This window comes from Rhineura floridana, chromosome 3 (assembly GCF_030035675.1).
Source record: "Rhineura floridana isolate rRhiFlo1 chromosome 3, rRhiFlo1.hap2, whole genome shotgun sequence".
Lineage (NCBI taxonomy): Eukaryota > Metazoa > Chordata > Lepidosauria > Squamata > Rhineuridae > Rhineura > Rhineura floridana.
This window is the reverse complement of record NC_084482.1, coordinates 218,880,550-218,894,084: the sequence shown is the minus strand read 5'-3', so window position 1 is coordinate 218,894,084 and position 13,535 is coordinate 218,880,550. Positions and strand designations below refer to the sequence as shown.

General features: G+C 41.7%; 1 protein-coding gene across 1 annotated transcript; it reads right to left on the bottom strand.

Annotated features, from left to right (window-relative positions):
• Nucleotides 1-462: 462 nt before the first annotated feature.
• LOC133378989 (vomeronasal type-2 receptor 26-like) lies at nucleotides 463-8,268 on the bottom strand. Its single transcript, XM_061613602.1, has 3 exons — nucleotides 7,522-8,268; nucleotides 1,934-2,060; nucleotides 463-1,373 (listed from the first exon to the last, which is right to left on the bottom strand). Exons 1-3 carry the CDS (start codon nucleotides 8,266-8,268, stop codon nucleotides 463-465), a joined length of 1,785 nt encoding a protein of 594 aa, XP_061469586.1.
• Between the last annotated feature and the right edge of the window lie 5,267 nt (nucleotides 8,269-13,535).

Below are 13,535 nucleotides of genomic sequence, written 5' to 3'. Positions count from 1 at the left end.
GTTGTTTACTTGTTTAACAATGTATACTTTACTGTTTTGTGATTTTATTGTATTTTATTCATGTTGTGCACCGCCCTGAGAGCCCTCGGGCTGTGGGCGGTATATAAATCAAAATAAATAAAATAAATAAATAAATAAATATTTACTAGAAAATTAGACTGTGTAAAATGATCATTAGTTGCATAGAGACCAGTGTGGTGATCAGGTATGCAGTGGGATCAGCCTGTGATAAAAAATACATGTAAACATTAAGACCAGAGTGCCTGTGGCCATTGCAGTCATTAAGCATTTATTTTTTATTATTTATTATATATGTGAAGGGAAGAGAGATTTACATCAAAGGGGCTACATTTGCACAAGAATCAGAAGCTAGCTCTAATATTATGTTAGGTGCTCCTTTGTATTCAAATCAGGATTACTACATTAATGCATATTCATCTTCTACGAAGAATGTACTAAGACTCAGACACTATCTTTAGTTTTTATCATCAGGTGTACCTTTGTATTCAGATCAGGCCTTATGGCAATAATGTAGCACTTGGGCAAAAAGATGCAGCTAAGGAGGCCAGCACTGGAGGCCAAGATAGAGAAGACCTGCACGGCTACCATGTATTTCCCCTTCGTGTTCAGGTAGGTGGGCACGAAGGACACCCAAACACTGCAGAAGACCAGCATGCTGAAGGTGATCAGCTTGGCTTCATTGAAGGCCCCAGGCAGCTTCCTGGCGAGGAAAGCCACAGTGAAGCAGATGGCGGCCAGGAAGCCCATGTAGCCAAGGGCAATTGAAAACATGATGACAGAACTTTCGTTGCATTGCAGGATGATTTCTCCAGGCTGGGAATGCATGTCAGAGTCTGGGAAAGGAGGAGAGATCCACAGCCAGATAATACAGATGACAGCTTGGACACTGGAACAGGAAATGGCAATGGAGTTGGCCAAACTCTTCCCGAGCCATCTCCTCATCTTGTTCCCTGGCTTTGTGGCCAAGAAGGCCAGCACCACGGTGATGGTTTTTGCCAAGACAGAAGAGACGGCAACTGAGAAGATAATGCAGAAGGCCGTTTGTCGGAGAAAGCAGGTCACTTTCCTTGGCCGGCCAATGAATAGTAAGGAAGACAAAAAGGAAAGCAGGAGGGAGATAAGGAGGATGAAGGAGAGGTTCCGGTTGTTGGCTTTGATTATTGGGGTGTCAAGATTTTTAATGAAGATTCCTAACACAAATCCTGTGGCCAAAGACAAGAACATGGCAAAGGAAGCCAGGAGGATTCCCAGACTTTCTTCATAGGCCAGGAAGGTTATAACCTTGGGAACACAATGATCTCGGTCCTTGTTTGGATGCTGATCTTCTGGACATTTGGTGCAATGGTCTGCATCTGCAGTGGGCAAGAGCGACTTCATTGTCCCCATATCTATGTTTTATTTATGTACAATGCATCTACATTAGCCTAGAGTCTTCAAAATTCCTTAAAATGTATTTTGGAGTGGTAGTTCAGGATTTTATGGTCTATAATATGTTCTTCCTTTCCAACTGAGACTCCAGAATCCACACAAAGAGGCCATTGTCTCACTGAAATTATTCTGCATTTTGGATCAGCCTTTGGCAGTTGGTGGGGCATGACACAATCTGTCATCCTGCCCATTATTCCCAGAGCTTGGAAAAGTTACTTTTTTGAACTACAACTCCCATCAGCCCCAGCCAGCATGGCCACTGGATTGGGCTGATGGGACTTGTAGTTCAAAAAAGTAACTTTTCCAAGCTCTGATTATTCCTATCACCAAGGACTTCTTTTGTGTGTGTTTTTCTACATTTTTAGTTTCCAGAATTAATCAAGTTTGAAAGTTTCAAAGCCTGGGGGAAAAAAGATCTTTGCAGAAAATACTGTACATCCTAAATAATACCCCAAGGGATTCCTTTCCCTCTGGAATCCTTTACCTTCCTGTGTGGAGATGGTCCCTTCGGCACATGGAGCACAGGCGTAGCAGCAAAGTGGCTTTCCTTCTTGAATCACCTTGACATACCCAGGGAGACAGCTTTCAGTGCACCTGGAAAGAGGCAAGGTCTACCCATAAAGAGAAGGAACATCAAGGGGCAAAATGTTAGGGGTGTATTGGAAAACTACAGAACTGTGGCAAGAGACATGGAAAACACACAATAAATTCTCTCTTCCAGCCTGTTTTCAACAATAAGCTATTGCAATTTCTACCCACTTAAGAATGCAAGAAAAGCCCTGTTGAATCAGAGCAAATTCGTCTCTGCCTCAGCATCCTGGGAACTCTCCAGACATCCTTTGTATTGCACATTCATAAACATTTGTGCTCATGATGCTGTTGGGGTGGCCATTCATGATCCCACTTTCAATACTGTTTGCTCCTTCTAAGTTTTTGAGGCAGACATACTGCTTCGTTTCCAGTCAGTGAATATTCTGTAATTTCCTGCCAAACAGACAGACAGACAGAGAGAGAGAGAGAGAGAGAGAGAGAGAGAGAGATTGACTGGTGCTGTGTGCCTGTCCCAAAATATCCCTCACCTTGAAATGAGGCTGCCCCATCTGATGACAGCTGGCTATAGGGCTACTCCCTGTACCTTTGGAATCAGGAGAGTCGGCCCTCCCCTTGCTAGGGTCAACACCCTTCCTTGGTGGAGGGAATCCAAATGCCTAAGAGCCCTCCAGTTGCCCCATTACAAATGGAAGCTGTTTCTGGACAGTAATGAAAAGTGGCATGATTAATTACGCGCCCCCGCCAACTACCATTTACTAATACAGAAGCAAGGACATATTGTCATTGTTATTGTTATACCCCACCTTTATTTTCATCATAGAAACCCGAGAAGGCTTACATATAGTTCCCAGCCAGTCTCCCATCTAGGCTTTGACCAGTCCCGACCCTTTTTTGCAGATATCTTCCTACTCAGAGGATGCCCATTGAGTTTAATAGGAATGACTAAATTGGGTTAATTTCAGTGGGTCTACTTTGAATAGGCCTATTGGTAAATTTATTGCCACTTACCAATACAAACCCGAGGGATCTACCCAATGCTTGTCCTACTCAGAGCAGACCCATTGAAATCTGAAACATATCCTCTGAGTTGGATATGTTAATTAATTTGAATAAATCAACTCTGCACAGGACTAGCTCTGGATACATTCCCTCATATTAGATGTGAGGAAAGGTGGAATGAAATGAACCAATCAGTGAGCATGAAAAGGAATTTGGATATTAGGGAGCAGAGAGAAACTTCATATTTTCCCCTTCTTCACTGGATTCCATCTTACATTTGTTTAGTACACACAAGCAGGATTATATTTCACTTGTGGCTTTTTATGCAGCAACGTATCTCTTCACACAGGGAGAAGAAAACAGCTTTTAGGTTTCATTGCTGTTGTTGCTTGTATTAATTTGCACTCGTTTAGGTTTTCCTGTGCTGAGTTCTCCACATACTTTTTGTACAGATCTGATTCATCCAGGTCCGGTTCTAAAGGGTGGCCAGGTTGGGCACTGGCCCGATGGCCCCTGGAGCTACAGGGGGCCCCTCAGCCACCCCTCTGCTCCCCTTCCATGATCCGTGCCCCCCCACGTCTCCTCACTTACCTGTCCGCTGTCTTTTACCATTGCTCTTAATGAAGATGGTGGCCGTGGTTTCCCTAAGGTACTGAAGACCCTGCTGCCATCTTAGTTGATGGCAGAGATGCGGGCGCATAGCACACATGCGTGCAATCAACAAAAATGGTGGCAGAGGCGTCATTCCTTTAGGGAAACCACGGCCGCCATCTTCATTAAGGGCAATGGTAAAAGACATCAGACAGGTAGGTGGGGAGCATGGGGACTGCGTGCACACATGCGCATGCACACACACACACACATACGCCGGGGCCGAGAGCAAGCTGATGCCCAAGGGCCCCGGCATTCCTGGAGCCGGCCCTGGATTCATCTTTCCCACTACCCTTGATGGAGTTTGTGTCTGCCTGATGAGGACTGTTCCCTGTGAATTTCACACTCAACTAGGTCTTTCCTGAGCTCTGGCCCCGAGGAACTTCAGTGTAGGTTGTATCTTGTGTTGCCGTTCCACTCATGCAACAGACTTCCATTTACACCACAGGAGAGTCTATTAATGTGTGTGAGAAACAGGAAGTAAAAAAAATACTGCTATGACTTAAAAGAAGCATAAAAAACACTCATGGGGCCTGTGACATCCTTCCCTGGCACCACCTGTGTCGCTCTCACTCGTGGCTACCAGCAGTCAGGATCGTTGTGTTTATTTTTACCTCTCTCCGCTCTAGCACAGATCTCAAAAGATCCCTCTGCTAGGCCACACTACCCAACACTCTGTGTATCCAATATAACCTCTAGACTGTGCCTTAGTCTCTTCCTGGTTATTTTGATACCTTGTGTCTGTGTGTATAGGTAATTCCCAACCCCCCTGAAGCCTCTTGCCTATGAAGCTCACAGCTCTGGGTTGCTCTGTGGTATTGGATGTTGATACAATATCTCTTCCTTCACCGCTGCCACCATTTGATACTATTTCTTCTTCAGCCTTGGTTACTCTGCCTCCCCCCTGGTCTGTGCACCCCAACTGAGGGTGGTAACAAGAACTAGGGCCTCTTGTTACCCAGGGTGGTAACAAGAACTAGGGCCTTCTCAGTGGTGGCCCCCGAACTCTGGAATAGTCTTCCTGATGAGGTGCGCTTGGCGCCGACATTGCTATCTTTTCGGCTCCAAGTTAAAACCTTCCTCTTTTCTAAGGCATTTTAATCTAATTTTAATTTTAATTTAGTTTTAAAAATTTGCTGTAACTGATTTTAGATCTTTCAGTCTCTTATATGTGTTCTTGCTGTATTATATTATGGGTTTTATTGTATATATTTGTATTTTTGCTGTACACCGCCCAGAAAGCTATGCTAGTGGGGCGGTATAAAAATTTAACAAATAAATAAAATAAATAAAGTAAACCAAGAAAATATTTATTGATAACACTAAGAATAACAAGATTACTTATAGATTTCATTGACAAGCATATGGTTTCATATATGTTTCTCTTATGTTCCTAATTCCTACTATTTGCCTCAGAACTCCCAATCCAATCTCTCAACAGCCACCTCTTACTCTCCACATCAACCTCCCTGTCCAACACCCTGTCCAACACCCACCCCCGTCTCAACTGTCATCCTCTCTTTTATACCTTCAGCCATTCAAACACACAGCCAATCATCATCCAGCATTCTACAGCCCATGTACTCCCCCTTCTCACTCACGCCACTTACCATATTTCCTATAATAAACCTGCACTTACCATATTTATATTACATTCACATACAGGAACTTCACAGGGCCCACCTAATTTATGCCCTCAATTTTGTTGCCATGGGCTCCTACTGGAAGGAAGGGCGGGATATAAATAAATAAATAAATAAATTTTGGGACTGGACCTCATTGGCTGGCAGGTGGCCTTGTAACACAGGCAGGGCCCCTCTCATGTGTGGTGGAATTATCAGATGGAAAGCAAATTAGGCAAAATGAAAATCAAGTGCATTTGCACCATGGAGAAGAGTTTCCTGCAGAGGGTCCACAGACTGAAGTAAAACAACAAAGCCATTTTGCTGCCCACTTTATAACAACCTGAGAGACTGACAGGCCCCTCAATTCCTGAATCAGATCCCAAAACACATTTAGAGGTGCTTCCTGCTGAGGTGAGACACCTGCTGAGATAGAACTTCCAGTGACACCTATGGACAACCCAGGAACAACCACAGTTGAATTACACTATTCAAAAAAAAAAAAAAATTCCAAAGCCCAGGGAGAGTCTGGATTTAAAAACCAAGGATTTTGTTGAGACCAATGTATCTGGTGTTTAGTAATATAGACAGAATGTACCACTGAGCTATTCTTCCACAACAAAAGGCATCACAATAATACAACAGCAGAGGAAGGCGAGAAGTCTGTTTATGTCAATCGTATAAATTAAAGGGTGAGTAGTATAAGATATATGCATGTGGTTGCCACCTAGTGGCCAAAAGATGAAAGTGTTTTCTTTGAAAAGTTGGAACTGAGCATATGCAAAACCTATGCTTTCAGGGCGTGGTTCCAAGTTGGATTGCAGATAGAGCATGGGGTAAAAGAAGCCATGAAATTAAGCTATTGTGTTCATCTTGCTGGTGTAGCCTACATATATTGTAGTGGCCTGCTGATGTTTTGCAAATATGTTTTCTAAACTGATTTCAGTAGAAAAAGAGGAAGGCCAAACAAGAGATGGATTGTTATTCCATAAAGGAAGCCACAGACCTGAACTTACAAGATCTGAACGGGGTGGTTCATGACAGATGCTCTTGGAGGTCGCTGATTCATAGGGTTGCTGTAAGTCATAATTGACTTGAAGGCACATAACAACAACAACAAACTATTTCAGTCTCTGCTCATATAGGGCACAAATTACAAACCTCCCTTTCATTGCCCAACAAATGATGAGAGCCCTGAAGAGTGGTTAAAAGGGTATCAAATGAAATCCATGGCCTTCCTCACCTGGTTAAGCTCTCTGAGCCACACAACGGCATCCTCGTCAATGCTGAAGTGTTTGTCTGGGGATGCCTGTCGCTCTAGACTCCCAATTTTCACTGAAGAAACTGAAGCATTGGACCACACCACCCAGGTCAAAATATCCAGGTTGGCTGCTAGTTCCCCATCCCCATTCAAATGCACTCTGTCAATAGAGGTGTTGTAAGATCCAAAGTTCCTCAAAAAAGGGTGGAGCTAAAACAACATGGAAAAAAACCTGTTATTATAACAGAAATTGTGGCTTGCACAAGTAAAGTGGACTAAAGCCCTCTCTTACCCTAGCACAAAAAATATTATTAGTATTAGTATTATATACCCTGCCTTATGGCTAAAAGGCCCTCATTTTTTATTAAAAATAAACTGACTTCTTGTGATCTGCAAAGTGAGGCAGAAAAGCATTGAAAAGTGCAGGATGAACAAATGACTAACTGGAAGGTGTGAAATCTAATCTCTACTCAAGCATTTGGGAGGAATGCTCAATAAACAGGTGATTTGGAGGAACACACCAAACATTTCCTGCAATACCAAAACTAGGTCCCATGAGCTGGCAATTCAGTGCTCTCCATTCTGGGATCAAATGCCCTTTCTTAATCCATCTATATCAGAAGCAAAATCAGGAGACAGGGTATGTCAAAATGGACCCCATGAGGCCGCCCTTGCCTGATGAGTCCCCTGCGTCCTTTTTTGCTTGAAAAGAGGTTATACATCTGTTAAATAAATAGTTCTGGTGTGTTTAAAGGGGTCATGTCTCAGAACTCTTCCAAACTGGCCTGTGTTCTCTGAGGCCATTGGGGGAAGAGGGTCAAAAGTGTAGGGTGGTACCTGCACAAGGAGCCTCAGGAACCAGGGCTGCATTTTAAATCTGCAGAATTTCACCACACCACCATGGGTACTCCCTGCACTTTCTCAGGGCCTTTATTGCACAATTAACCTGAGCCATTTTGCCATTTTTAGTGGGGATAAAGGGAATACCTGCCATGCCTGTAGCCTCAGAGGTCCCAACATGTCTCCTCCACCCATCATCTCCACCTGCTTGGATTTGGAGGAGTATGCAGCATTTAAGGCATGAGCTACGGCCCGGACACTGCTGTAAGTGTTGTAGTTGTTTGGAGACAGACTTTGTGCAAGTAAATCCATGGGCAATTCCCCTTTCTGTTCGCATCTTTGCTGCTCTTTCACAGACAACACGTGCTTTGAATAGAAACAATGACATTGTTTCTTCCAGTAAGGAGCAATGAGATTGAAGTCAAAATTATCATGTTTTGGAATATTCTTTGTCTGGATTAAGAAGGAAAAGAAAGTCTGCCTGTGTTGCAAATGTAATCTACTGTCAGACAATGCTGAGGTGATGTCCCACATAGCTGTTGTGACCCAGACTTTCCCCTCAGTGTGCTCTATCCACAATGTGAGCATTTGATTTATAAGGAGTATTCCACTAAGGAAAGAACGAGTCTCTGCATAGTAAACAAATACATTGACCTGTCTCCATGTGAGAACTGAATCAGTGGAAATTGACACTCGAACTTCGGACACAGTCGGTTCTGGGATTCTTTGTGAGATGGCAACACAAACACCGTTCAAAGTGAGCATAGGTGTCACGGCACTCAAGAACCTTTCTCCATTGTCATTTTCTGGAGCAAAGAGTCCGATCCAGGTCCATCTGAAATGCAGGAGCAACTTGACAATGCCTGCATACTTGTAGTCATCTTTTGGGACCATCCAGTAGGAAAAAGGGAAATGAGTTTTATCTTTGAGGTCATGGGGGAGAAAACCAAAACTAACCTGGGAGGGAATGGAAAAGATTAATGCTTTCTCCAATTTGTATGAATTCCCTAGAATGCACATTTTGTCTCCTTACCATAGGATTACAGTTATGACTAGCGAAGCTGTGCCAGCCCTGAAACTAGATTTATAGCATAATCCTAACTGTGTCTTCTGATATGCAAGTCCTATTGAATTCAATGGGGATTACTCCCAGACAGCTACGTAAGGTGAGAATTGCAGCCTTCATCTACACAGCTACGGAAGAGACACAAATAGTTTTATTCTTACTCTTTTTATTTATTAGATTTGTTAGTTACTCTCTAGCTGAAGGTTTCCAAGTGACTTACAACACTGTTAAAAACAAATGCAGAATTCCTTACAGAAACAAAGCAATAAAACAGCAACAATTACCCCATGAAGCCCCACACAGCATCTACATATTGTGCCAATACAAGTTGACAACCTCATACAAAATCCCTATTAAAAATGAATGCTATAAACCTTGAACAACAACCATGAATCACCAGTAAATATTTTGTTTCAACAATAAGTCTTTCTCAAGTTCCTTTGTAAAAACTACACCAGCATCTCGTGTGTCCCTCCGCTGCCCCCCTCCTCATTTTGTTTGAGTCAAATTCTTTCCTAATTCACATACTGAAATGGGCAAAACCTGAAGTGGTTGCAATATTGTTAGTTTATGATAGATGCTTTTTTCTGTTCCTTCTTTGTAGAGAGGAGGGAAACTCAACACTGTGGCAGGTATTCAACTAAAAAAATGTGCAAGTGCAAGGATTAGCACTAACACAATGTGACTTTCCCCCCTTCCTTTCCCCTGCAAGTGCCCCTTGCCATCCTCAGATCTGGTTCAGAGTGTTATGGATGGGGGGGAGCAATGTTCTATTGCATTAGGAGAAATCAACCCTGTATTGTGAAAACAGATATAAGGCTTTTGAAAGGAAGGAAGGAAGGAAGGAAGGAAGGAAGGAAGGAAGGAAGGAAGGAAGGAAAGAAAGAAAGAAAGAAAGAAAGAAAGAAAGAAAGAAAGAAAGAAAGAAAGAAAGAAAGAAAGAAAGAAAGAAAGAAAGAAAGAAAGAAAGAAAGCTGAAAGGTCATTAAAATCCTAGGGGCAATGTTCTATTGAATAAGGAGAAATCAACCCTGTATTGTGAAAACAGATATAAGGCTTTTGAAAGAAAGAAAGAAAGAAAGAAAGAAAGAAAGAAAGAAAGAAAGAAAGAAAGAAAGAAAGAAAGAAAGGAAGGAAGGAAGGAAGGAAGGAAGGAAGGAAGGAAGGAAGGAAGGAAGGAAGGAAGGAAGGAAGGAAGGAAGGAAGGAAGGAAGGAAGGAAGAAAGAAAGAAAGAAAGAAAGAAAGAAAGAAAGAAAGAAAGAAAGAAAGAAAGAAAGGTCATTAAAATCCTAGGGTCAAGCAGTAGTTTCTCTGCCAGACACCAACGCGTTTTTAAAGCATGCTTCATTGGGCTATCCCCCCCAATTCGCACCTGTGGAATTTTGTAGATGCCCAGCATGGTTGAAATAAGGGCGGAGATTTCAGAGTCGGCGCCTTCTAGAACACCCAGGAGGTCATTCTGCCCTCCACACCTGTAGTTTGGAATATTCGCATGCCCAGGGGATAGCAGGTCTACCATGGCGTTGTACGTGATTCTTGCATTGTAATAGTTTTCACAGATGTTGTAGCCCAGAGTGATGTTGGGCAAGAGCCTGGGATCTTGGTTGATCTCCTGGATGGCAAAGAGGAAAGCCAGATTGTGGAGTGAAATTGGTTCTGTAGACCTGCAAATAGAATAAAATAAAATAAATCCATGGTGCCACATCGTCCCTCTCCCTTTAATAATACATGTCACAATGTGAAGGATATTTCCAGGCAATTCAAAACCTCTCAACTTCATTCTGAGAAGGATAGCCATGCTCAGTCAGAAAGCCAGAAGACTTAATAGCTGGCCCCCACTCACATAGTGGGGTAGGGTTAAATAGGCTCAATTTGGTGAAAATTAACCAAGGTGGGAGAGAGAGAACCGTTCACTCTTACTCCTTTATGTACAAGCATTTCTAACCCACTTAATACATTTTAAAATCTCTAAGCGGTGCACATTATGCACAATATAAAAACAATATCTAGGAAAACAAAAATATGACCTAAACCCAATAAAACAACTGATAATGAGGAAATTCAATGATGAGATTCAATATATTCATAATTATGGACCAGGTTTGTGGCTCAGGGGAAGTTGTTAATCTGTTACCATAAAGCATTCTCTTCAACATGAACCTCACCAACTGGTGAAAATGGCTTCATTTTTTTTATATTATGAAAATTGTATTGGCAAAATAAACTTAATTTTCCATAACAGTGATAATTGAAAACACATTCAGAAAGTAGAAGGAAAATATTGTATTAGATATGTATACATTTTCACAGAGAAAGAAGAAAAAACATGAAGCATACTTATAATCATGTATATAGAGAGTATAGGTAGATATCTTGAATCTTGTTTTTCCAAAACATTATAAATGAAGACCACAAATCTATTTCCTTGTCCGTTTTTTTCTCTATATCAATTTTAACATCAATATTGTCTCCCAAACTTTATTAAACCAATCCAAGATTAACAGATCTCCTTTCTTATTCCATGCCTTAGCGATTGTCATTTTTGTTACTGTCAACAGACTTCAAATAATTTCTAAATCATATTCTGGAATGATACCATCCAAAATAATTAACAATAACACTTTAGGGTTATTTGTTAAAAAGTATCTGGTCACATCTAGAATTATATGACACATTCATCCAATTTATTTATATCACAGGGCAGCTCCAAAACAGAATATATTTTTGACAGACTACATGAGGTCAGATTTCATTGATATTGGACTTCACAGACATTTTCCTTTAAGTCAGTTGATGTTAATTGAAAAGATACCATGGCATGATTTAAACCACAAGGTGCTTGAGCTTTCAGATTCATCCAGTTCAGAATCATTCCCTAATAGCAAAACAGATATATCTGAAGGGACTGGGATTTGCCAGGGACAGATGTAAGGAAATGACCATCTCCCCCTTTAAATTCACTTAAGACATTAGATTTGAGTTCAGTACCATTAAATCCATCACTATTCTAATGACTTACCCATTAATGTAGATAAAAGGAGGCTGGAACAAAGAGCTTTGCGTGATTACAGCACTTTGTGTGGGGATGAGCCCACTGATGATATGGTCTCCTGCTTTGTAATAGTTCAAAGGATCGTAGCGGTCTCTCCCTAAATTCAATGGGCATTTTGCCTTCAGCATCCCACAGACTGCACAGGAGGGCAGCAGTGACAGCAGCAGCAGCAGCAAAAGCATGATATGTATGCCTGCAGCAATCCCACCACCTCCCTTCTGGCTGTTCTATTCAGAAAAATAAAAGAACACCTCTCGCTAGACCAAAGCTGCAGTCACTGACTTTGCTAACACTGATGAAGTCCAGACAAGAAATCTGAACCAGAATGGGTGATATCAAAGCTCACACTGGCAGCATTCCTGTGTCCCTCAAACCCCTTCCCAAGCTCTCTGTGGTGGTGCACGAAGTATTTATGCATCATCCCTTTCAAGGACAGTGCAAGAAATTCACTCCTATTGCTCTAGATTCTGATGTTTCTGCTACTGGTCTCAGATGTGACCTTCAAAGAAGTCCCTTGAGCTTTGGCAAGAAGAAGAGGAATAAATCACCATAATTTCCATAATTGTATCCTGAACTCTTTGTGCAGGTCCATGCACAGCTGGAGAAAAACAAGTTTGAGAAAGTTTAGCAATGATCCAATAAAAGATGTGGCTTGGGGAGGAGATTTGCAAAAGTGGGCTTGGAGTTTAATGAAGGAAAATCTACCAAGAAAAAAACCCTGCACGTATGAAAGATATTTGAAGGGCAGGATATACATTTTTTATAAAATAAAACAATATTAAAGCAATGCATCAATGTGAGCACTTCATAATTTACATAAAAAAGAAATAAAAATTAGTTGCACGATCAAAACACAGAGATACCCCAAGGCTGGTTCAACTGGAGAGCTTGTGCAATCAAGCAAGGAAGAGGAAAGGGAGGCATTTGGATGGTGCAAAAATGGGAACAGCCTTCCAGTTGAAACTCGTGGAGTATTTGAGAGCATTCACATACATAGCTGAATGCCTCTTGGGAAAAGAAGAGGAAAAAACCTACTCTAGTTAGCTCTGTGTTCAACTCTTCTTCCACTCATGATGGTGTCTGCCTTGTTTCACTCCAATTGAAAACTTTTAGGATTTCCATTGATGGGTAATTTTGCAGTTCATTGGACAGGGGGTCCTTGAGGGAATTGAGGACAAAGACTTGCAGTAAAAAGGTAGACCTTTATTGGTTGACAAGCTTACTCTTGGTCAGTCTCCCTCTGAGTTGAGAACTGCAACATGGTACTGCTTGCCTGGAGTTTTATACACTTCAGGACAAAGAAATCAGCATTAACGATTCAGGAGTTTACACATCAGTATTACATAGGCATTACAGTATTACATAGGTATTTGCATAGTCATTGCATAGTCATTGCAATAGCCATTTTAAGGCATCCATCAAGGGGAGCCCCACAGAGACCTGCTTACAATAGTCTAGTCTTGATGCTGTAGAGCTGAAACTCCCAAGGGTCAAGGGACACCAAATCTGGCCTCCCAACTTTCTTTAAACTTAAAAGGGAAAGGTGTAGTTTCACCTACGAATAAACTACTTTTTTATGACCAATGAACTTTCATGTAATAAAAAATGTCCCCTTGAAATAAAGAACATGAGACAAATGGGCAGGATGAGGAGAAAGATTCAGATCAGGATGGTGGGTGGCACTTTTATCCTAAACACAAGGAATATTACATGGGTTGATCCTCTTTGTAAAGATGGTCTCATTTAAGCATTAATACACATGTGAGATTATACCTTTTCCTTTGCTTTCAAAATATTAGAGGTAGACTTCCAGGTCACACTACATGCTTCCTCAGGCTTTAGGCTATGAACTGAAACATCAAACAATGGAAGTACTGGAGAGTCAGGCTTCTGGTAACCTAGTTTCAGCTGTTTACTGACCATGGGTGTTATCCCCAAAATGTTGTTGTTATGTGCCTTCAAGTCGATTACAACTTATGGCAACCCTATGAATCAGTGACCTCCAAGAGCATCTGTCATGAACCACCCTGTTCAGATCTTGT

Excerpts from the sequence above, each read along its gene's own strand:
- LOC133378989 (XM_061613602.1), bottom strand. The coding sequence starts at position 8,268 with ATGGTCCCAAAAGATGACTACAAGTATGCAGGCATTGTCAAGTTGCTC. Across the intron at positions 2,061-7,521 it reads TGAGGCTACAGGCATGGCAG|ACCTTGCCTCTTTCCAGGTG; the intron begins GTATTCCCTTTA and ends CTTTATGGGTAG. Across the intron at positions 1,374-1,933 it reads GACCATCTCCACACAGGAAG|ATGCAGACCATTGCACCAAA; the intron begins GTAAAGGATTCC and ends TGCCCACTGCAG.